General features: G+C 39.5%; 1 protein-coding gene across 7 annotated transcripts in view; it reads right to left on the bottom strand.

Annotated features, from left to right (window-relative positions):
- Positions 1–11,204: 11,204 nt before the first annotated feature.
- The window catches only part of PLD1 (phospholipase D1), a 225,372-nt gene continuing 214,141 nt past the window's right edge, over positions 11,205–22,435 (bottom strand). For 6 of the 7 annotated variants that reach the window (XM_082393915.1, XM_082393916.1, XM_082393921.1 and 3 more), the window contains 2 exons: positions 17,927–18,044; positions 11,205–16,328 (listed from right to left, as the gene is read on the bottom strand). In XM_082393915.1, the coding sequence (XP_082250041.1) occupies positions 16,104–16,328; positions 17,927–18,044 (343 nt within the window). In that variant the 3' untranslated portion in view covers positions 11,205–16,103. The other variant, XM_082393917.1, reaches the window with a different exon arrangement.

Genomic DNA, 22,435 nt, shown 5'->3' with positions numbered 1-22,435 from the left:
GGAGAAGTAACAACTGACACTGCAGAAATACAAAGGATCATGAGAGATTACTACAAGCAACTCTATGCCAGTAAAGTGGACAACCTGGAAGAAATGGACAAATTCTTAGAAAAGCACAACCTTTCGAGACTGAACCAGGAAGAAATAGAAAATATAAACAGACCAATCACAAGCACTGAAATTGAAACTGTGATTAAAAATCTTCCAACAACAAAAGGCTAGGACCAGATGGCTTCACAGGCAAATTCTATCAAACATTTAGAGGAGAGCTAACACCTATCCTTCTCAAACTCTTCCAAAATACAGCGGACGGAGGAACACTCCCAAACTCATTCTACGAGGCCACCATCACCCTGATACCAAAACCAGACAAAGATGTCACAAAAAAAGAAAACTACAGGTCAATATCTCTGATGAACACAGATGTAAAAATCCTCAACAAAATACTAGCAAACAGAATCCAACAGCACATTAAAAGGATCATACACCATGATCAAGTGGGGTTTATCACAGGAATGCAAGGACTCTTCAATATACACAAATCAATCAATGTGATACACCATATTAACAAAATGAAGGATAAAAACCATATGATAATCTCAATAGATGCAGAAAAAGCTTTCAACAAAATTCAACACCCATTTATGATAAAAACTCTCCAGAAAGTAGGCACAGAGGGAACCTACCTCAACATAATAAAGGCAAACCCACAGCCAACATCGTTCTCAGTGATGAAAAACTGAAAGCATTTCCTGTAAGATCAGGAAGAAGACAAGGTTGCCCACTCTCACCACTATTATTCAACGTAGTTTCGGAAGTTTTAGCCACAGCAATCAGAGAAGAAAAAGAAATAAAAGGAATACAAATCGGAAAAGAAGAAGTAAAGCTGTCACTGTTTGCAGATGACATGATACTATGCATAGAGAATCCTAAAGATGTTACCAGAAAACTACTAGAGCTAATCAATGAATTTGGTAGAGTAGCAGGATACAAAATTAATGCACAGAAATCTCTTGCATACCTATACACTAATGATGAAAAATCTGAAAGAGAAATTAAGGAAACACTCCCATTTACCTTTGCAGCAAAAACAATAAAATACCTAGGAATAAACCTACCTAAGGAGACAAAAGACCTGTATGTAGAAAACTATAAGACACTGCTGAAAGAAATTAAAGATGATACAAACAGATGGAAAGATATACTATGTTCTTGGATTGGAAGAATCAACATTGTGAAAATGACTCTACTACCCAAAGCAATCTACAGATTCAATGCAATCCCTATCAAACTACCAATGGCATTTTTCACAGAACTAGAACAAAAAATGTCACAATTTGTATGGAAACAGAAAAGACCCCGAATAGCCAAAGCAATCTTGAGAAAGAAAAACGGAGCTGGAGGAGTCAGGCTCCCAGATTTCAGACTATACTACAAAGCTACAGTAATCAAGACAATATGGTACTGGCACAAAAACAGAAATATAGATCAGTGGAACAGGATAGAAAGCCCAGAGATAAACCCACGCACATATGGTCACCTTTTCTTTGATAAAGGAGGCAAGAGTATACAATGGAGAAAAGGCAGCCTCTTCAATAATTGGTGCTGGGAAAACTGGAGAGCTACATGTAAAAGAATGAAATTAGAACACTTCCTAACACCATACACAGAAATAAACTCAAAATGGATTAAAGACCTAAATGTAAGGCCAGACACTATAAAACTCTTAGAGGAAAACATAGGCAGAACACTCTATGACATAAACCACAGCAAGATACTTTTTGGACCCACGTCCTAGAGAAATGGAAATAAAACAAAAATAAACAAATGGGACCTAATGAAACTTAAAAGCTTTTGCACAGAAAAGGAAACCATAAACAAGATGAAAAGACAACCCTCAGAATGGGAGAAAATATTTGCAAACAAAGCAACTGACAAAGGATTAATCTCCAAAATATACAAGCAGCTCATGCAGCTCAATATCAAAAAAACAAATAACCCAATCCAAAAATGGAGAGAAGGCCTAAATAGACATTTCTCCCAAGAAGATATACAGATTGCCAACAAACAAATGAAAAGATGCTGAACATCACTAATCATTAGAGAAATGCAAATCAGAACTACAATGAGTTATCACCTCACATCAGTCAGAATGGCCATCATCAAAAAATCTACAAACAATAAATGCTGGAGAGGGTGTGAAGAAAAGGGAACCCTCTTGCACTGTTGGTGTCAATGTAAATTGATACAGCCACTATGGAGAACAGTTTGGAGGTTCCTTAAAAAACTAAAAATAGAACTACCATGTGACCCAGCTATCCCAATATTGGGCATATACCCTGAGAAAACTATAATTCAAAGAGTCATGTACCACAGTGTTCATTGCAGCACTATTTACAATAGCCAGGACATGGAAGCAACCTAAGTGTCCATCGACAGATGAATGGATAAAGAAGATGTGGCACATATATACAATGGAATATTACTCAGCCATAAAAAGAAACGAAATTGAGTTATTTGTAGTGAGGTTGATGGACCTAGAGACTGTCATACAGAGTGAAGTAAGTCAGAAAAAGGAATACAAATACCGTATACTAACACATATATATGGAATCTAAAAAAAAATGGTTCTCATGAAACTAGGGGCAGGACAGGAATAAAGACACAGACGTAGAGAATGGACTTGAAGACACAGGGAGGGGGAAGGGTAAGCTGAGACGAAGTGAGAAATTAGCACTGACATATATACACTTCCAAATGTAAAATAGATAGCTAGTGGGAAGCAGCTGCATGGCACAGGGAGATCAGCTTGGTGCTTTGCGACCACCTAGAGAGGTGGGATAAGGAGGGTGGGAGGGAGATGCAAGAGGGAGGGTTATGGGGATATATGTATATGTATAGCTGATTCACTTTGTTATACAGCAGAAACTAACACAACACTGTAAAGCAATTATACTCCAATAAAGATGTTAAAAAAATAAAGTTCTGTGCTACAAGGGACACTATGAAGAAAATGAAAAGATAAACCACAGAATAAGAGAAAATACTTGCAAATGATATATCTGACAAGGAACTTCTGTATAGGATATGTAAAGAGTTCTTATAAGTCAATAACAAAAAGACAAACCAATAAAAAATGGGCAAAGGATCTGAGTAGACGTTTCTCCAAAGAAGATATGCAAATGACCAAAGAGCATGTGAAAATATTCTTTACATCATTAGCCATCAGGACAATGTAAATGAAAACTCCAATGAGATGCTACTTCATACCAACTAGGATGACTATAATAAAAATATCAGATAATAACAAATGTCGGTGAGGATATTGAACCCTCATACATAGTGATGGGAATGTAAAATGGTGCAGCCACTTTGAAAAACAGTCTGGCAGTTCCCCAAAAAGTGAAAGAGTTACCATATGACCCAGCAATTTCACTTCTAGGTATGAACCTAAGAGAAATGAAAACATATGTCCATATCAAAACTTCTAGGCAAATGTTTATAGCAGCCTTATTAATAATAACTAAAAGATGTAAACAACCCAAATGTCCATCAACTGATGAACGGATGAACAAAATTTGGTATTTCCATCCAAAGGGATATTATTCAGCCATAAAAATGAATTAAGTTCTGATACATGCTACAACATAATGAACCTTGAAAACATTATGCTAAAAAGAGTCATTTATAAAAATTGCATATTATATGATTCCTTTTATATGAAATATCCAGAAAAGGCATATCTATTGATATAAAAATAGACTAGTGGTGCCTACGAGTGAGGTGGGGGGGGGGAGGGGGGATGTTTGAGAGGTGATAGCTGAAAGATACAGGTTTTTGTTTGAGGTGATGGATGTATTCTAAAACTGACCATGGTGATATGCCCTAATTTATTTTTTAACATCTTTATTGGAGTATAATTGCTTTACAATGGTGTGTTAGTTTCTGCTTTATAACAAAGTGAATCAGCTATATATATACATATATCCCCATATCTCTTCTCTCTTGTGTCTCCCTCCCATCCTCCCTATCTTACCCCTCTAGGTGGTCACAAAGCACCGAGCTGATCTCCCTGTGCTATGCGGCTGCTTTCCACTAGCTATATTTCATCACTCTCTACCTGTCATCAATCAATCCTTTAGTCATTCCCACTCAAACAACATAGATGAGATTTTTCATGTGTTTTTTACTGTTAACTAAGGTGATCTCATTGTCCAGATGGGTAGCTCTTCTAACACCCTGACCTCTCAGTATCTTGACCTCTATTCCAATGCTTGTGAAATTCATGTTCACTCCACCTTAGTCATCCCTACTATGACTCATAGATATGGTCTGAGTGATTTTCAGTTTTTTAAACTCAAAAGAAAAAAAGAAAAAAAAGGTCAAGAATCAAACCAATCATTAAGATTTTTGGAAATGGAATGGAGAAGGTCAGGAAAGGTCAATGAAGCATTTTATCCCGGGCTGCAGTTAATGTTATTAGTAGCCTGATAGCGTGGGAGGGTGAAGGGAAGCACAGAACAGGTATGGGCTGCTTCACCTGGCTCATTCCCTCAAACTTGTGGGGAGGTGGGGCTTAACTCTGTCAGCTCTAAACACCTTGGGCGGGGGAGAGAGTCTGTTCCTTTCTCTCTACCCATTATTTAGACCTTATCCAGGTCACTTAATCTCTCAGTTCTCTGCTCCATAAAATGTGAAAATATAACAGCTGCTCTGATCTGCCATGAGCAACTATTCTGAGATCCTACTTTGAAATGTTTGAAGCTCTTTGGAGAAGGGTGGACCTTTTAGTGGTCTTATATGGCCCTCCTGTAGGCTTACCTGGTCAATAACTGGCATGCTCTGATGAAAAAAGGCCCTGAAGTGGTGAATGAAACAGCAACATAGTCAATGGAGACAATACCCACACATACACTCCGTATCATCTGAGGGTCAAATTTTTTTCCTGGCCCTGACTCCTTGCTATCAAGTACAGGAGATACATTTAACAGAAAAAATTTAGGTTACTTGAGTCTGGTGCATGCTCTCTGGAATTTCCAAGCCCAAAGCGCTCATCCTGAAGTAATCCTGAATCTATTTCTGGTCCTAGGTACATGTTTTATAGTTATACAGCCCTTTACAATTTTCAGGGCACTTTCACTGATTGACTTATGTATTCTTTACTACAAGTCCTACCTTCAACAGTAAAATTGGAAGCTTGGCCTGTGATGGATGTTCAATTGTTATTATCTGTCTTTTATTCCTCTGAATTTCTATCCCTAACTGTACAAATCTCCAGAGAGATGAAGCAAGGTGAAAAACAATTGATTGGTCTTGCTTTATGTTTACTGGTTTGGGTGCCATTGGGGAAGGGGATAAATTGGTGGTCCCTTGGCTTGTGTCTGTCTCAGGTTAGACACAGGTTGAGCACCCATTTGGGATTTTTGCAAGCACAGGAAGCTAATGTACATCTTCTAAGTAGCAGAGTTATCACACAAATAATCTCCACCAGAGACAGGTGTCCCATAGGAGGCTGTTAATGGTCCATAACATGCTTATCATAGCATAGGAATGAAGGGCAAAAAATTACAATAAATTGAAGTAGTTTGCTTCTGTGCTGAGGCTCTCAATCGTGGTGACCATATAAACTCAGATACAGTTCAATAATTTATTTCTCTGGTCTATGTGATGGGAAAACGCTCAAGGCTGAGGGACTTTGTTTTCCCCTCAGACTCTCAATGCTCATCTGTATCGCACTTTGGATGGTAATAGCTGCATTTGTGCTGAACAGTATTTTTTCTTCAATAAATAAAAAATGGCAGGGATAAATTTCTCTCTTTCTTTTTATTTTTGCTAATGAAATATGAACATTTGGTTCCCCATTGTATTGCTATTATCCATGATCCTTAATCTTTTATTTCATGTGCATCCTTGTCTTCATGTGTGAAAAACTCGAGGATCACAGACTAGCAGAAACAGAAAGAATATTTAACATTTAAACGTTTCATGCAGTATAATGTCAGAGTTGTTATAATGGCCATTTTCTGTTTTCAACACACATTGCATTTGTTGTAGCTTTCTCTGACCTATAAAAGCATCAGAGAGGATGCTTCTCCCTCCTATACTTCTTTTGACTTCTAAAAAAGGTTAGATATCTTACTAATATACATGTTATTTGCAAATACATTTTAAAAAATGATATCAGGTGAAACAGATCCTACTACTTACAGCAATAGAAAGAAGAGTTGAGGTTGGCTTAAGTGAACAAAAAAATACCGTGGCTTATTTGAGATTCAGGATCCTGAATATGATGGGCTTTTTTTTCAGGTGTTGTAAATCTATTATGATTTTCCTTTCTATGAATGGCATTTGACAACCATTTGACAATTCTTATAATAGAACCCAGTGTGAATATGAACACAAAAGTCTTTGGGATTCTTGCAAGTGCAGGAAAGTAATGTACATCTTCTAGGTAGCAGAGTTATCACACAAATAATCAACTCATGAAAAGAACAGAGCAAAACCAAATATCTACCTGGGAAAACAAGAAGTCTGAAAAAAAAGTATAATGGCCAATGTCTGTGGTAGAGAGCTTCCATGATGACCCCAATGATCCCGCCTCCCAGTATTTGTGCTGTGCATATAGATGGTCCCTGACTTACGATGGTTTGACTTAAAATTTTTTGACTTTACGATGGTGTGAAGGGATAAGCATTCGGTAGAAACCGTACTTCGAATTTCAAATTCTGATCTTTTACCAGGCTAGGAATACGCAGTATGATACTCTCTGGTGATGCTGGGTAGTGGTGGCATGCCCATAGTTCCCAGTCCGCCCTGTGATCACGAGGGTAAACAACTGATACAATTACAACCATTGTGTACCCATACAACCATACAAAAGTTTTTCACTTTTGGTACAGTATTCAATAAATTACATGAGATATTCAACACTTTATTATAAAATGCTCTGTGTTAGTTGATTTTGCCCGACTATAGGCTAATGTAAGTGTTCTGAGCACATTTAAGGAAAGCTAGGCTAAGCTATGATGTTTGGTAGGTTAGATGTATTAAATACATTTTCAATTTAACAATATTTTCAACTTACAATGGGTTTATCAGGGCATAACCCCATTGTAAGTCGAAAAGGTCTGTAGTCTTCATCCACACTGAATAGGGCTGACTGGTGTAATCAATAGGATAGTGGTGTAATGATGGTTTGTGACTTCCAAGGTGAGGTCATAAAAGACATGTTTTTGGGACTTCCCTGGTGGCACAGTGGTTAAGAATCCGCCTGCCAATGCAGGGCACATGGGTTCGAACCCTGATCCAGGAAGATCCCACATGCCGCAGAGCAACTAAGCCCGTACACCACAACTACTGAGCCTGCGCTCTAGAGCCCAGGAGCCACAACTACTGAAGCCTGTGTGCCACAACTACTGAAGCTCACACACCTAGAGCCTGTGCTCCACAATAAGAGATGCCACGACAATGAGAAGCCCGTGCACCGCAACGAAGAGTAGCCCCTGCTCACCACAACTAGAGAAAGCCCACGCACAGCAATGAAGACCCAACACAGCCAAAAATAAATAAATAAATTTATATATATAAAAAAAAGGACATATGTTTTCTGCTTTGCTTTCTCATGGATCACTCACTCTGGGAGAAGCCAGCTGCCATATTGTGAGACCACTCAAGCAGCCCTATGGTATGAGAATTTTCACCACAGCATGTTTCTGGTAGTGGGTAGCTGGAGGTAGCCCGGGTGTCAGTTTGTGGGAAAGTGATGGGTGAAATGTGATGATTGCATAATAGTAAGCTCCATGATTAAATGCAAGAGGTTGGACCTGCATACATCAACATACATAGGTATTAAAAATAGTGCTTCCCCAGAAATAATATTATTTATGCAACTAAAAATCCCTCAAACAACAATACACATTTCGCAAGAACACATTCAGGTAAAAAGATATATAAAAATACATTAAAATGCAGATCATGGCAAGGAGGAGAAAATGAATGGAATGTGTAGATAAAAATAAATAACAAATGAATTAAACAAGAGAGGGAGTCTTAATGCGCCTTGGACTGAGGAACGTGATTTACTCAATCTTCTGTACTAGAAGTTGAGAACTAGCATTAAAGAAAAAAACTACTGGAAAAAAATCCAGACTTTCAAAATGAAGGGCATGTGAAAAAGTGATAGAAAAAGAGGAGTAGCATCCAATGACACCTCAGACCAGAAAGAGTGATAGAAAAAGAGGAGTAGCATCCAATGACACCTCAGACCAGTTTCAAAACAAAAAGACATCTGTGATCCAGGACTAGGTTGTTCTGGGCATAAAAGCAGGTAATTAATAGGGTGAGGGGAGGATGATTTAAGCTGCCAATCAAGGCGAGTTTTGCCTTCTACCTTAGGGTCCTTGTGTCTTTATCCAGGGAATGCATTGTAATGTAAGGTTTCTTATGAATGAAGAACGGTTATGAAAAAGAGGCTCAGAAAATAATGTCTTTATTTTAAAAGATTTTAAAAAATACTGCTCCTGTTTTTGTTGTTTCTCATAAATCACCAAGTGTTTGTGTACTGAGTTATCTGGTGCAATTCTAAACCTACCTGTTGACCTACTGTCTAGAAAGTGAATAGCCAAATATCATGAGAAAAGCTATTTAACTTGAATTTTCTATTATCCTTTACATGAGATTTTGACCTGATGTTTAAAGGTTCCATTATCACAGCTTGAACTATATTTTATATTTTTAAAAAGTGGTTGACACTTTATTAATACTAAAGAAAAATTTAAAAATCCACTTCTTACTCCACCACTCTAACATAAAAACAGCTCTTAGTTCTTTGGGTTCTCATCCATGCTTTATAGATTGGCCTAATGAATCTCACATGTCATGAGCAAAGGAAGATTTTCAAGTCACTTTTCACATAACCTGAACAATATGCTACGCACCGTGACAAGCCCAATATGAAGCATGAAGAAAGAAGATCCTCGTCTTCAAATTATATGCTTCTAAAGGGAACCCACCTGCACTGTTGGTGGGAATGTAAATTGGTACAGCCACTATGGAGAACTGTATGGAGGTTCCTTAAAAAACTAAAAATAGAACTACCATACGACCCAGCAATCCCACTACTGGGCATATACCCTGAGAAAACCATAATTCAAAAAGAGACATGTACCACAATGTTCATTGCAGCACTATTTATAATAGCCAGGACATGGAAGCAACCTAAGTGTCCATCGACAGATGACTGGATAAAGAAGATGTGGCACGTATATACAATGGAATATTACTCAGTCATAAAAAGGAACAAAACTGAGTTATTTGTAGTGAGGTGGATGGACCTAGAATCTGTCATACAGAGTGAAGTAAGTCAAAAAGAGAAAAACAAATACCATATGCTAATGCATATATATGGAATTTTAAAAAGCGGTACTGATGAACCTAGTGGCAGGGCAGGAATAAAGACACAGATGTAGAGAACAGACTTGAGGGCATAGGGGGAAGGGGAAGCTGGGATGAAGTGAGAGAGTGGCATGGCCATATATAAACTACCAAATGTAAAATAGTTAGCTAGTGGGAAGCAGCTGCATAGCACAGGGAGGTCAGCTTGGAGCTTTGTGACCACCTAGAGGGGTGGGATACAGAGGGTGGGAGGGAGATGCAAGAGGGAGGGGATATGGGGATATATGTATATGTATAGCTGATTCACTTTGTTGTACAGCAGAAACTAACACAACATTGTAAAGCATTTATACTCCAATAAAAATGTAAAAAAAACAAATTATATGCTTCTAGAATAAGAATTACTACATCGTGAAAAAAAAAAATCACAGGCCCATTCTAGGGGGTGTTGTTGACGCCCCATCACACAGGCTGTCCACCCACCTCTGAGCTCAACTGCAGCTGCAGAGGGCAGTTCCCCAAGCTGCAGCTTTGCCCCGATGGGCTTCTCTCTGTCTCTCCACCGGCTCTCTCGGACCCACAGCAGCTTGCTGAGTCCTTGTGTAGGGAAGTTCCAGAAGTGCCGGGGATTTGACTCCCCCAGGGCCAATATTCAAGCAACGAGAAATGGAAATTTGTGGATAAAGATACTTTATTGCTGTAAAGAAGAGTGGCAAACTGGGAGTGATTCAGCTGGATAGTTAAGGAGGGGTGGGTCCATAAAGAGTCTTATAAAACCTTATGAGGACTTTACCCTGAAAACAAAAGCTCTTAAAGGGATTTAAGCTAGAAGAGACATGATCAGATCTGCGCTTAAAAATTATCTCTAATTGTAGTGAATGGATTTGGGAGGGACCAGACCTGACAGTGAGACTAGTTAATCCAGATGAGGTGATGGTGAACAAGGTCAAGTAGGAAGTAGCATTAGGAGGAGAAATAAGTGACAGGACCTGGGAGACATTTAGTTGTGGAACTAGCAGACTTGGTGGCTGATTGGAAGTGGGGGAGGTGAGAGAAAGGGAGGAATCGAGGATGATGATTATTTCTCCAATTTGGATAATATTTGGTGGTTAGTGGGGCTGTTCTCTAATATGGGGAACAAGAGAAGGAGCATTGGGGGAGCATTTGAGAGTGCTGGTGATGGCTGCCATTTTGGACAGGATGTATTGTTGACTTTGAGGTGCATGTGGGAAAAGCAAGTAGAGATATCTATTGCTCAGACATCTAATGTGTCTGGAGCTTAGGAGAGAGACCTGGGCTGCAGGTGAGCAAAGAGATGGCACTGAAGCCATGGGAGTCGATGGGATCGCCTGAGCATTGAGTAGAATGAGAAGAACAAGCCAGATCTTGAAGAAGTGAAATGGAGAGCCCACCACCGATTCTACAAACGTAAGCAGCCACCTGGAAGACAAAGAAAGCTTCAGAGATGCCTAGTTGAGATAAAGGCTGAGGGTGTCCTTGTTGAAAAAGCCAGTGGGGTACAAAAATAGGCAAAACTAATCTCTGTTTCAAGAACTGGGGAAAGTGATTGCCCTTCAGGGAATAGGTAGTTACTGGTGGAGGAAGGGGCAAAAGGGGACTTCTGTTTCCTTCTCTTTCTGGGTGCTGCTGAGATGTGTGCATGAAGTTTGTGAGAAGACTGGGGACGCTGGGGCTCTGACATCTGCTCCAAAGGCGCAGGTTACTGTCTGGAGCTCAGACCTACAGTGCGCTGGCTGTAAAAACCCCATGTGAGGAATGAGGAATCTTCTTTTCAAGTAGAGGGACACGGCCAATTTCACACTTTTAATTGTTTAATTAATGAATATTTACATTAAAAAAAGCAGTTAAGGGACTTGGCATCAAAAGCATTGACTGTGAGGCAGAGGATGGATACACGTATCATTTCCAAGGCTTCGTAGAAGGAAAATCCAGGGAGACTGAGTTTCTTGAGTTCACAATTGTCATTCTGAATACAAATCGTTAGGCCTATCTATCCTCATTTAACACTTTAGTTACAAACATTATCAACCATGCTTCCATATGAGTGCTCAGCTGAGAGAAGATTGCTTTAGTTGACAAAAACTCTTTCAGAACAAAAAAACATGTGATTTTTCATTCTTGAAAGGACTTGACCTTGTTAAAATAAATCTATTGTAGAATGCTGGGCTCTGGGATGTGGAGAGTTGAAAACCTTGCTTATGGAAGAGATTAGAACTCACCCAAATCTGTTTGGTTGAAGTACCCTAATTGGACATTCTTTGCTCTCTCTAGAGGAAGGATCAGTAAACGTTTCTTAAGTATTCTCAGATTCACAGATCATTTGGTCATGAGGCATGTAAACAAATGGACATGGCTACATTCAAATAAAACTATATTTACAAAAACAGGAGGCCCAGCCTTAGTTTGCCAAAGCCTGCCATAAGGGTGAGGCTAGGGCCTGAGCTCTGTCCAGAATACCTGAATATTCTGAATGGATGGATGTTCACCAGCAAGTATCTGGTTTTTGCATCAGAGACATGTGCTCCAACTGCAATACTTTGGTATGAATTTTTAGAATGGTTGAGGAGGATATCAGTACCTTTGGCTCAGACAATTTTATGTGAAGAATCCAAGTGGAATATACGTTAGGAGAGCATGGTGCTACATTTCCTAGTGTTGAGCAGAAGTAGGACAACATTCACTTAAGTGCATTTATCTAGAATAAAGCAAACAATTATAGCTGCTAGGGAATAGGAAAGAGTAATTAAGTCTGCATCTTGGCTGGATTGCAATCCCAGTCTCTGATTTTAAAACTTAAAAGTTTAAAATGATTAGTGTGACAAATTTTCATTTATCTTACTTTGATTACTTCTTGTTTTTAAGTTAAAATTTAATACTGGTATAAAGGAAAAAAGAAAATAACCTATAATAAATTAAGCCAAAGAATTTTTGTTTCCCTTAATGAATCCTTCCAATCTGCAGTCAAAGCCAATAATATATCACATGTGAATTAAATGCCACTAGGAATCATATCATGGCATCTGCCTCCCCCCAAACATAACGCGAATCCATTGATTCTTCACCTGCAACTTTTTGATAGATGGCAATGAATTCCTTTTCCAGTGAATTTCTAGATTCAAGAATTTCTCAAGGCCTATGCCTGGTAATACCCATTTTAAACCTCCAAGTTGCCAGTAGTAACTGACTTCAGAGGATCTTCCAAGGAAATAAAATTGTATTCCTAAGCACACTGAAAGTCCTTCAGCGTTTGCTCACTTTTCATACATGGGAGAATTGAGAGGGATGAGGAGACATGAAGGGCCCTCTTTAGCCCCTCTCCAGAGTGTGACAGGCATCTGAAAATGCTCAAGTGCCACATCAGATCAGAGATGTTAAGAAGAACCATTACCTCTGTTAAAAAATGATAATATTTTGTCAATCACTTAAAAGTGTGAGTTAAACTGAAGATTTATTTTAGATGCCTAATGTTGTTTTTCCCCAGAAAGCTTTTTCTTGTCCTCTAAAATGGTTTCCATAATACAGAAGGGCTCTGGTTGGGGAAAGAGGTTGAAGGAATAAGGAATGAGGAGGGGCAGAAAGACGTGCAGGACCTCCATGATGTGTACAAAATCTGTTCTGCCTGTCACCTTATATCTGCAAAAAGACTTCATGGCTTACTGCCTTCATCTGGAAGACTGTTAATTCACGATATGTTACAATTTCCCAAGTTATTACATAAGAGATTAACTGCTTCTGGTTTTGACTACCTAGAGACAAAATTTTCTTCTACACACGCTATTAAAATAAAACCAATGTTTTGTTTTACAACATGTCACTCAATTATCTAATGACCAGCTCTCTGTCATGCATTACAGCTGAGAATGAAGGCCATCCCACTGGAGGGTGAGTCCCTGAGTGGACACTTGCTCCAGAGCAAATGCCTGAACTTGACCTGCTGTGTCTAGTATCCTCCAACCACTAAGCTTGGCCAATCTGAATAGCTTTAATAGGCCATGACCACTTTCTACACTTCACTTCTTATAATCATAGAATTTTTCCTTCTAGAAAGCAAAAATTATTACAGAGATTATCAGAGTGTCAGGTACAGCACTTATAGGCATTTCAAAAGATTATAGTCAATTTAAAATGTTGAACAGATTCATAATTGCTTTTCAAGACTGAATCACTTGCATTTTAATGTTTATATCAGACATTGCAATGTTAAAGATAAATTATCTGAACTTCTATTAGGTAGTAATGGTGTCAGAGAATGATGGGTAATTAGGCCATATGGTATATCTTGTGTCCACAGCCCATGCAATGTTTGCAGAATGCTGCACTATGTTAACTGCTACTGCAAAGCAGGCAATTATGGCACTGAATTTTCCATAAAATCCACCCAAATAAATCTTGCAGTCCCTCTCTTTGCAGATGAGCATCTTGCCTTTAAGAGGATGCAGTAGAAAAGAAACTTGCTAACAGTTTCTTTAGCAATAGCAGGAAGATTTCTTGTCTGAGACTCCATAAGTTTTTCATTTCATTAGCTCTCTCCTCCACCTCCTTTATTCATCCGACAAACACGTACTGAGCACCTCCTATGAGCCAGGCACTGTTTCAGGCTTGGGGGATACACTATGAACAAAACACAGGAAAGTCCCTGCCCCATGGAGCTTACATTCTAGTAGGGGAAGACAGATAAGCACATAAATACATAATATCACAGGGTTCAAAATAGCTTAGAGACATCCTGTCTCAAATCTATTTACTGCATCTCCTCTTTTTGGGGCTGTGATGAGTGAAAGGAGAGGCCAGTAATGGACCAGCAATGTCACTGGTCCTAATGAGTAAACTTCAGTGAGTCCTTCAACTAACCTGGGTCTCAGTTTCCTCAGCTATAAAATGGGCAGAGGTTGGATTAAGTGACTTTTTTTTAAGAGAAAGGGCCCTTTCAAGAGCCAGTTTGTTGACTGCTCTACATTTTTAAAAAATTAAAAAGAAAACATGAAAAATCCTTAGGTATTCCACATATACTCAGCACTTTAAATGCCAATCTAAACTTCATAAATAGCAAATGTCTTATTTACAACTGCTATAGAATGAAGTCGTTTTACTATCTTCAGCCACCATAAAAGCATATTCATTTCCATTGTTGGTTACATAGTCCCACCTCATTTGTAAAACCCTCCTGGGTGTGACACTGTCTCTCTCCTACTAACCTAGTTCACTGACTTTGTGCTCCTGTTTAACCTTTTCCACTGGACTATCAGTTCTAGGAAAATAGGGATTGGGTCCTTACTCTTTTGGATGAGATTCTGTCCAGGTCCATAGGGGTGTAATCATTGCACCTACACCATGTTTTATGGCCTCATGCCCGTTGGGAACCCACATTAGTTCTTTAGGTTGTAAGAATAGTTCTGCTTAATAAAATTAGAGCTATGGGGTACCAAAGGGTATGTACACTAACATCCAAAATGGAGAAATGGGTTTCCAGAACAATTCACAGACTAGGATAATGTGAATTAAAAAATAATCCTAACCTCTTTGGAACCCTGGTGGAATGTTAATGTATATTTAATAACACAAGTGAAGTTGTATGCATTTTGCAAACAATTTTTCTTAAAGAAGGTAACATAGCTGGAGAGCTGAATGTCAAATAAGGTTAGGCTCATACCCACTAACTTGGCATGAGTTATGAAGCCCCTGATTCTCTTGAAAGACAAGTTGTATTCACTGGTTTGATTTTGAAATGTAGAAACTCAAATTTCAATCAATCCAGCAGCTTAGGATGACAGGAAATTTTACAGGGCTATAAGAAATCTTCTTTTCTTATCTGGATCAGATTCCCACCAAAACGTTGAAGATTGCTGAAGGCTGCATGCTGTGTCTTTGAGTTTTATCGGTTGCCGTGTAATCAAATATCCTACACGTTTTCAAATCTGATCGGGTGGGCCCTATCAAAAGGACACATCTTGTCAATGCCTTTGGAGGCAAAGTGAAATCTCTGCCTTAATAACCGAATTTAATTCCTTCCTGTTGATCTGTGGTGTCAACATCCATGCTGTCAATGTTATCAGAAGTGCCTAACATGGGCTGCTGTGTAGACTAAGGTCTGTCCTGTCCTGTCAGCCACTGGAAAGGAATAAGGACCACGTCCTTGGTTGGGGGCACACGACTACTCCAGGACCAGACGGGCAGGAGAAGAAGCATCCCGAGTAACCTTAAATAACCTTGAAGCAGCATCACAACATCTTCTAGCAATAAACAATATCCCAGACAGAGCCTGCACGGACTATGAGATGAAGACAGGTCCAGCAGACATCAAGTGCATAAGCGAGGGTCAGAGAAAAATAAGGAGGTTCAGACAACTTTTGGCAAAGTAGATCACAGTGACAGGTAAATTCTTGTTAGCAAAGAAAATGCAGTTTGGTATACATCATGGAATTTTAGTATGTGTTTAAGCTGTTGGGTATATGCTACCTAAGAATACAGTCCTTTTTTCACAGGGATAGGCAGGAGGAATGATAAAGCCCTGCTGATTTTCACTGTCCTTATATCAGTATGACTACAGCCCTTCCCAGCCAACCCAAAGGGTCCAAGGTTGGATACAAGAGTGCACTGGGTCCGGCTTTGGCTGTCAGGTCTCCAGAAAGTCACTGTGTGACATGTACTCTTCAGGGTGGAAGTCTTTGAGTTGCAAACAAGTATGACTCTTAAGTCCAAACCTCGGTGGGCACCATGGCTTCTTTGGTTCCAACAGAAGGCAGTAGGTTTTCTTCAGACAGGAAATAAAAGGGGAACTGTACCAAGAACCCACGGATCTTTTTCAGTTCTTCCTCAGCTCTAATGGGATCTTCCTTTGCTAAGATGGGCTTGCTTATAAAGTCTCTCAGCTGAATTAAATTGTGTACTTCATCATTGGGAAGGCACCGGAACACCTGATTAAATAGGAAACTGAGTGACAGGCTTAAAAGAAAGCATATCCCCTTTACTGAAAATACTCATTCCGACGGACAAAACCTTTGTTTTATGAAACACATATTAGTTTTATGTTACAGCGCAGACCTGATTGAAGGGTTGCTTCTTTTATTTGCTACAAAGAGAGTGCTAGATTTGCTTCCATCAAAAAAAAAACAACAACACAGATCCTATATCTGATCTACATAAGTGATTGACCTCAGGATAAAGTCAAGCTAGTGGTAAGGAGTTTCATGGGTGATACCTTACTTTTTGGATAATAATCACCCCTGAATTTCACTGGAGGTTCTGGTCTAAAAGGAAAATTGTGTATTATATTTTCTCTGACTTTTTAATTTTGAAAAATGTTCATATCTGTACCCGTACTTAAAGTTATCAATTGTGTATGTATTTTGCTAACTGAAAATAAGTTTCACACATCATAACACTTCACACCTCAATATTTCAGCATGTATTTCTTAAGAATAAGGACATGTGCCTATATAACCACAACACAATTCTCACACCTCAGAAAATCAATTCTATGTTATTTAAGATATGGTCCATATTCAGATTTATCCGATTATTCCCAAAATGTCTTCTATAGCTGTTATTCTTCCCAATCCAGGATCCAAACTAGGCTGTGCCCTGCATTTAAAAAATTACATTTGAAAAGACTCCATGCACACAACCTATTTGATCATGGCCTTGAGGCCTCAGTATGAAACAAGGCTATGTAGATAGTTGTCATGTTTCATTAGAAATGATGAATTTTCTGTGCTGAAGGGACTCTGGAAGTCAGAAAAAGAATGCACTCTCACCCAGTTTATGATAGATGGTCAGTGGATCTCAGCTTGAATATTTTCTATGATGGAATGCTGGCTACTTCATGATGTAACCTGTTTCAGTGTCGGGTGACTCAACTCTTGTACACTCTTTATCATTATCAATGGACGGAACTTACCAGAAGATGCATTTGGCCTACCTAACAAATGAAGTTGGTTTTAAAACACCTTTCCAAAATTAGAGCTGAAAGTTTCTCATTATTAATAAGCTTCATCATTAGGATGGACACTATTTACTATATGTACTATGTGCTAAGTACATTTAATAGACTGTTCTTTATCCTCACGACCACCTAGTGAATGTTCCTCCCAGTTTATAGGAGAGGAAAGAAAGGAAGGCTCAGAACATCAAATTACTATACACATAGTTATATCACCAGCAACTGTGTGAGCTGGGCTGAACCCAAGTCTGACTCATTTTTTGATCCCATCTGCCTCTTTCCTCTTTGTCACTAGACATGTATAAAGGCTGGGTAACCACCTGCTAAGGATGCTTATGATGGGATTCTGGAATCTGAGACCAGAATGTCACTAAAGTCTCTTCTAAACAATAATCTATGGCTCCTTTTGACTCTGTTTTTTTAATGTCTACCAAGAAGTATTTTATTACAAGTTGGAGGTGTATTGGTTTTTTACACTCATTAAGAATACTCTGTACTAATAATATGCAGAAATAATTTTGTGCTTTTGTGATGTGATTCAGTTAAAAAAGGAGCAGGATATGTAAACCTCACCTTATCATAAATTGTAGCATTTCGAGCTGCCGTTGAAACCCACACCTCCTTGAAGAATTTGTCACTCACTGGATCCTGAATGTCTTCACTAGGGCCAGAAAGATAGCCGAGGACAACCCTGAAAAACAAGTGTCCTCCAAAATGAGTAACTGAGACAAAGCAGTTTGCTGCAGGCACTGTTTCTAATGGTACAGCAATTCAGACACTCAACCACAGAAGTCCTTTTCTTTTAAGGAAATCAAAGGAAGCCATTAAGACTAAGTGTGTGGGGCTTCCCTGGTGGCGTAGTGGTTGAGAATCTGCCTGCCAATGCAGGGGACACGGGTTTGAGCCCTGGTCTGGGAAGATCCCACATGCCACGGAGCAACTAGGCCCGTGAGCCACAACTACTGAGCCTGTGCGTCTGGAGCCTGTGCTCCGCAACAAGAGAGGCCGCGATGGTGAGAGGCCCACGCACCGCGATGAAGAGTGGCCCCCGCTCGCCGCAACTAGAGAAAGCCCTCGCACAGAAACGAAGACCCAACACAGCCAAAAATAAATAAATAAGTAAATAAATTAAAAAAAAAAAAAAAGACTAAGTGTGTGTCTGTGTGTCTATATAAAAAAAAGCCAAGTTGCAAAACAAAACAAAACAAAACAGAAAAACCTAAGTTGTTATGATGTTTGAAAGTTTTAACTGTTGGACAGAGAAACACCTTCATTTTGCTCTAACAGAGTTCTTGTAATTTGGCCTAAGAGGGTGAGAACCTTGGAAGATAGGATTAGTATTCAAAGCATGTGCCTTTCAACGTGCTGAGCCTTTCCAAAAATGATCTCAGTAAATCCTCAATAGCCTTATGAAGAAGCAGCTATTAAAAAAAAAAAAAAAAAAGTAAAAAAATAGTAAAAACAAAAGAAGCAAGTATTATTATTTTCCTTTTACTGAAAAGGGAGCTAAGGGGACTTCCCTGGTGGCACAGTGGTTAAGACTCCGAGCTTCCAATGCGGGGGGCCTGGGTTCAATCCCTGGTCTGGGAACTAGATCCCATATGCATGATGCAACTAAGAGTCCACATGCCACAACTAAGGAGCTCATGAGCCGCAACTAAGGAGCCTACCTACTACCATACCCAGTGCAACCAAATAAATAAATAAATAAATAGATCAACAGGTTAAAAAAAAAAAAGAAAAGGGAACTAAGGCACAGAGAGGTCAAGTAACTCTTTCAAGGTCATACAGCTAGCAAATTGTATATCTGGGACTCCAACCAGGACCACCTGACTCCCAAACCTGTGCTCTTAACCAAGACTTGACTTTCCTTCCTCCCTCCCCACCCCTTCCTCCCTTCCTCCCTCCCTTCCTTCCTTCCTTCCTTCCTTCCTTCCTTCCTTCCTTCCTTCCTTCTTCCCTCCCTTGGGCCAAGAACTATGCTGAACTCTAGGGTACAGAAATGAATATGAAAGGCACGGAGCCTCTCTGGGTGCAGTTATACTTGGTAGGTGAGATCAACAATGAATAAAGAATCACCCTCAAAAGGAATTAATTAAAATGTGGTAAATACCAGGTGTGCTTTAAGAGTGTGAGATGGGAGTAGTCCGGGAGGCTTTTCCCTCCCCTGCCTGTTTGCCTAACCTTACCTACCATCTTTCAGGATTCAGTACAAGGTCACCTCTATGAAACTTTTTATGGCTCCCTTTTTCCCTTCTCCCATTTCTCCCCGTCAATCCTGAAAGATTTGAACTGTCTTCCTTTGTCCCCCTCACTGTGCTTCATCTGTGCTTTGTTTTTATCAGAGCACCTGCAATATTTCATGCACTTTTTGCTTTTAATAGGCCCATCTCCCACTTCTAGCATGTAAATTCTTTAAGAGAACATGACCTGGCTATTCTCATATCCTCAGAGTACCTGGCATAAAAGAAGCCATACAGTAGATTGTTTGAATTGATCAAATATAAACAGAGGACTAGAAATAATAAGAAATTCTCAAGCAAAGCAAGACAAGTTTTAGAGGTCATATGTGAAAATTATACAAGCGCTGGTACTTACGTAAAGCCTGAGTGTTAAAAAGCACTTCTATCTTAATCCTGGGAGGTAGATGGTACAGGATTCCCATTTTGCAAATGGGAAACAAAAGGTTGGAGGCATTCTATTAATAGAGCTAGAATTGAAACTGAGTCCAAAGCTCTTTTCTCACATGCCTGGTAGGTTCAAGGAATACCAAAAAGGCTTGTGCTACATTGGAAATAAAAGTGGGGAGACTTCCCTGGTGGCGCAGTGGTTAAGAATCCGCCTGCCAATGCAGGGGACACGGGTTCGATCCCTGGTCTGCAAAGATCCTACATGCCGCAGAACAACTAAGCCCATGCGCCACAAATACTGAGCCTGCGCTCTAGAGCCCGTGAGCCACAACTACTGAGCCCGCATGCCACAACTACTGAAGCCCGCACGCCTAGAGCCCGCCCTCCGCAACAGGAGAAGCCACTGCAATGAGAAGCCTGTGCACCGCAACGAAGAGTAGCCCCCGCTCGTTGCAACTAGAGAAAGCCCACGCGCAGCAGCCAAGACCCAACGCAGCCAAAAATAACTAACTAACTAACTAAATAAATTTATTGAAAGAAAGAAAGAAAAGTGGGGAAATGGGTCTCAGATGGACTTTGGCTTTTACATTGCATGAAACTGGGACATACTGCTGACACTGGAGCAAGGAGTGACAGGATCTGACTTAAACATTAACAAACGGCTGCTGGATTGAGAATAGACCGTGCAGGGCAAGGATTGAAACAGGGAGGTCAGTTAGGAGTCACTGCAGTGATCTCGGTGGGAGATGATGGTGGCTTGGGTGGTGGAGAGGAAGGTGGAGAGATCAGATTTCACTGATCCAGTGGACACAGGGTGTGAGAAAAAGTGAGGCATAAGGATGACTAAAAGGGCTTTGCCTTGAGCAAACAGAAGACTGCGGTTGCCATTAGCTGAGATGGGTAATTCTGTGGGTAGAGCCAGTTAGTGGGGGGAAGACCAGGAATTCAGTTTTGAACCTGTTGGGACATCTATTAAATATACAAGAGGTGATGCTGAGTAGGTAGCTGGATAAAAGAATGTGGAGTTTGGGAGAGAAGGTTTGGCTGGAGATATACACTTGAGAATTGTCCACATATGTACACTCATAAAGCCATGTGACTTTAACTGACTTTACCGAAGTAGTGAGTATCGATAGAGAAGAGGACCAGTGCACCTCAACAGTAGGGGAGAGAAGGAGCAGCCAGTGAGGCTGCAGAGAAGCCAGAGGATGGGTATCTCGGAACCACACGGAGTCAAATTCAGATGAGAATTGACCATTGGATTTAACAGGGTGGAGGTCATAATATTGTTACCCTCTTTGTATTTAAATGTGTAGATTTACGTCATCGTTTTTAATGGCTGCAGAATTTCCCATTATGTGAAATTTTATTTAGCCAGCTATTTTATTATGACCTTTTGGGTTGTTTCCAGTTTTCCATTATTATAAACAATGCTATAATGAACATAATTTATTCATCATATATAATACTTTGTGAATTTCTATGATTATTTCACTAGGAGAAATTGAAGAATTAAAATCCTGGGTCAAACACTATGTAAAATGTACTTCAAGAAAGGCTGTTCCAACACACATGCTATTTAACCATGTGTGTTCTCCCCAGTCAACTCCAATATTATCAACTCCTGAAAAGGCTCAGCCAGCTTATAGGGATAAAAGGGCATCACATTTTAGTTTTAGTCTGCACTTTTTCTACTATATAAAAATTTTCTAAAATAAATGGATCTGGCACCTGGGCTCACTAGGATTCCTAGAGTTTTATAACCTCAAAATTCTATTTCCACTTCAAATAAAGTCTCCCTCAGACTCTATAGGAATAACTTTCAAAAAGGTTCTAAAGGATGATGTTTGCGCCTAGATGCTGCCGCTCCTTAAGAACTGAAGCAAAATTTAACCGTGCCAGATTTGAAGGACAGAGCAAGTTATAACAATAAGTCAATCAGAGTAATGCCTTTGATTTGAGTGGCGTCTAACCCACTGAAAACAGAGCTGAAAGAATATTTCTATGACTTTGCTTTTAAATGAGAACAGGAGGTGAGGCAATGTGTCTATCAAGTTATCAGTTAAGAGCCTGTGTATAGAAAAAGTATTTAAATAAGTCTATAACAGACAATGTTCAGTGATAAATTATTTTCCCTGTCAGTTTTTTAATTATAAAAATTCATACAGTAAAAATAATATGAAGTACTCTGGATATCCTTTAGAGGAGTAAGGTTTCAGAGAAAACAAATTTGATTTTATGTTGAAAGTTGAATAATGTCAATTATTTAATGTTTAATTGTTTATGCCTCAGTGGGACAGTAGGAAAACTGCAGAAAATTGTTTCTGTTCTTTCCATTCCTCATGTCTATCACTGTAAATGATTCTGAGCTCTACTTGTGTGGATAATGGTTTCTGTTGAGTGATGGTTACATCTGTAAAGTTTGGATAATTTTCTAGGACTTAATGAACTG

Source organism: Balaenoptera borealis (assembly GCF_965194805.1).
Source record: "Balaenoptera borealis genome assembly, chromosome: 5".
In the NCBI taxonomy this organism is placed as follows: Eukaryota; Metazoa; Chordata; class Mammalia; order Artiodactyla; family Balaenopteridae; genus Balaenoptera; species Balaenoptera borealis.
Note: the sequence above shows the minus strand (reverse complement) of the source record. Positions and strands in the feature narration are given on the sequence as shown.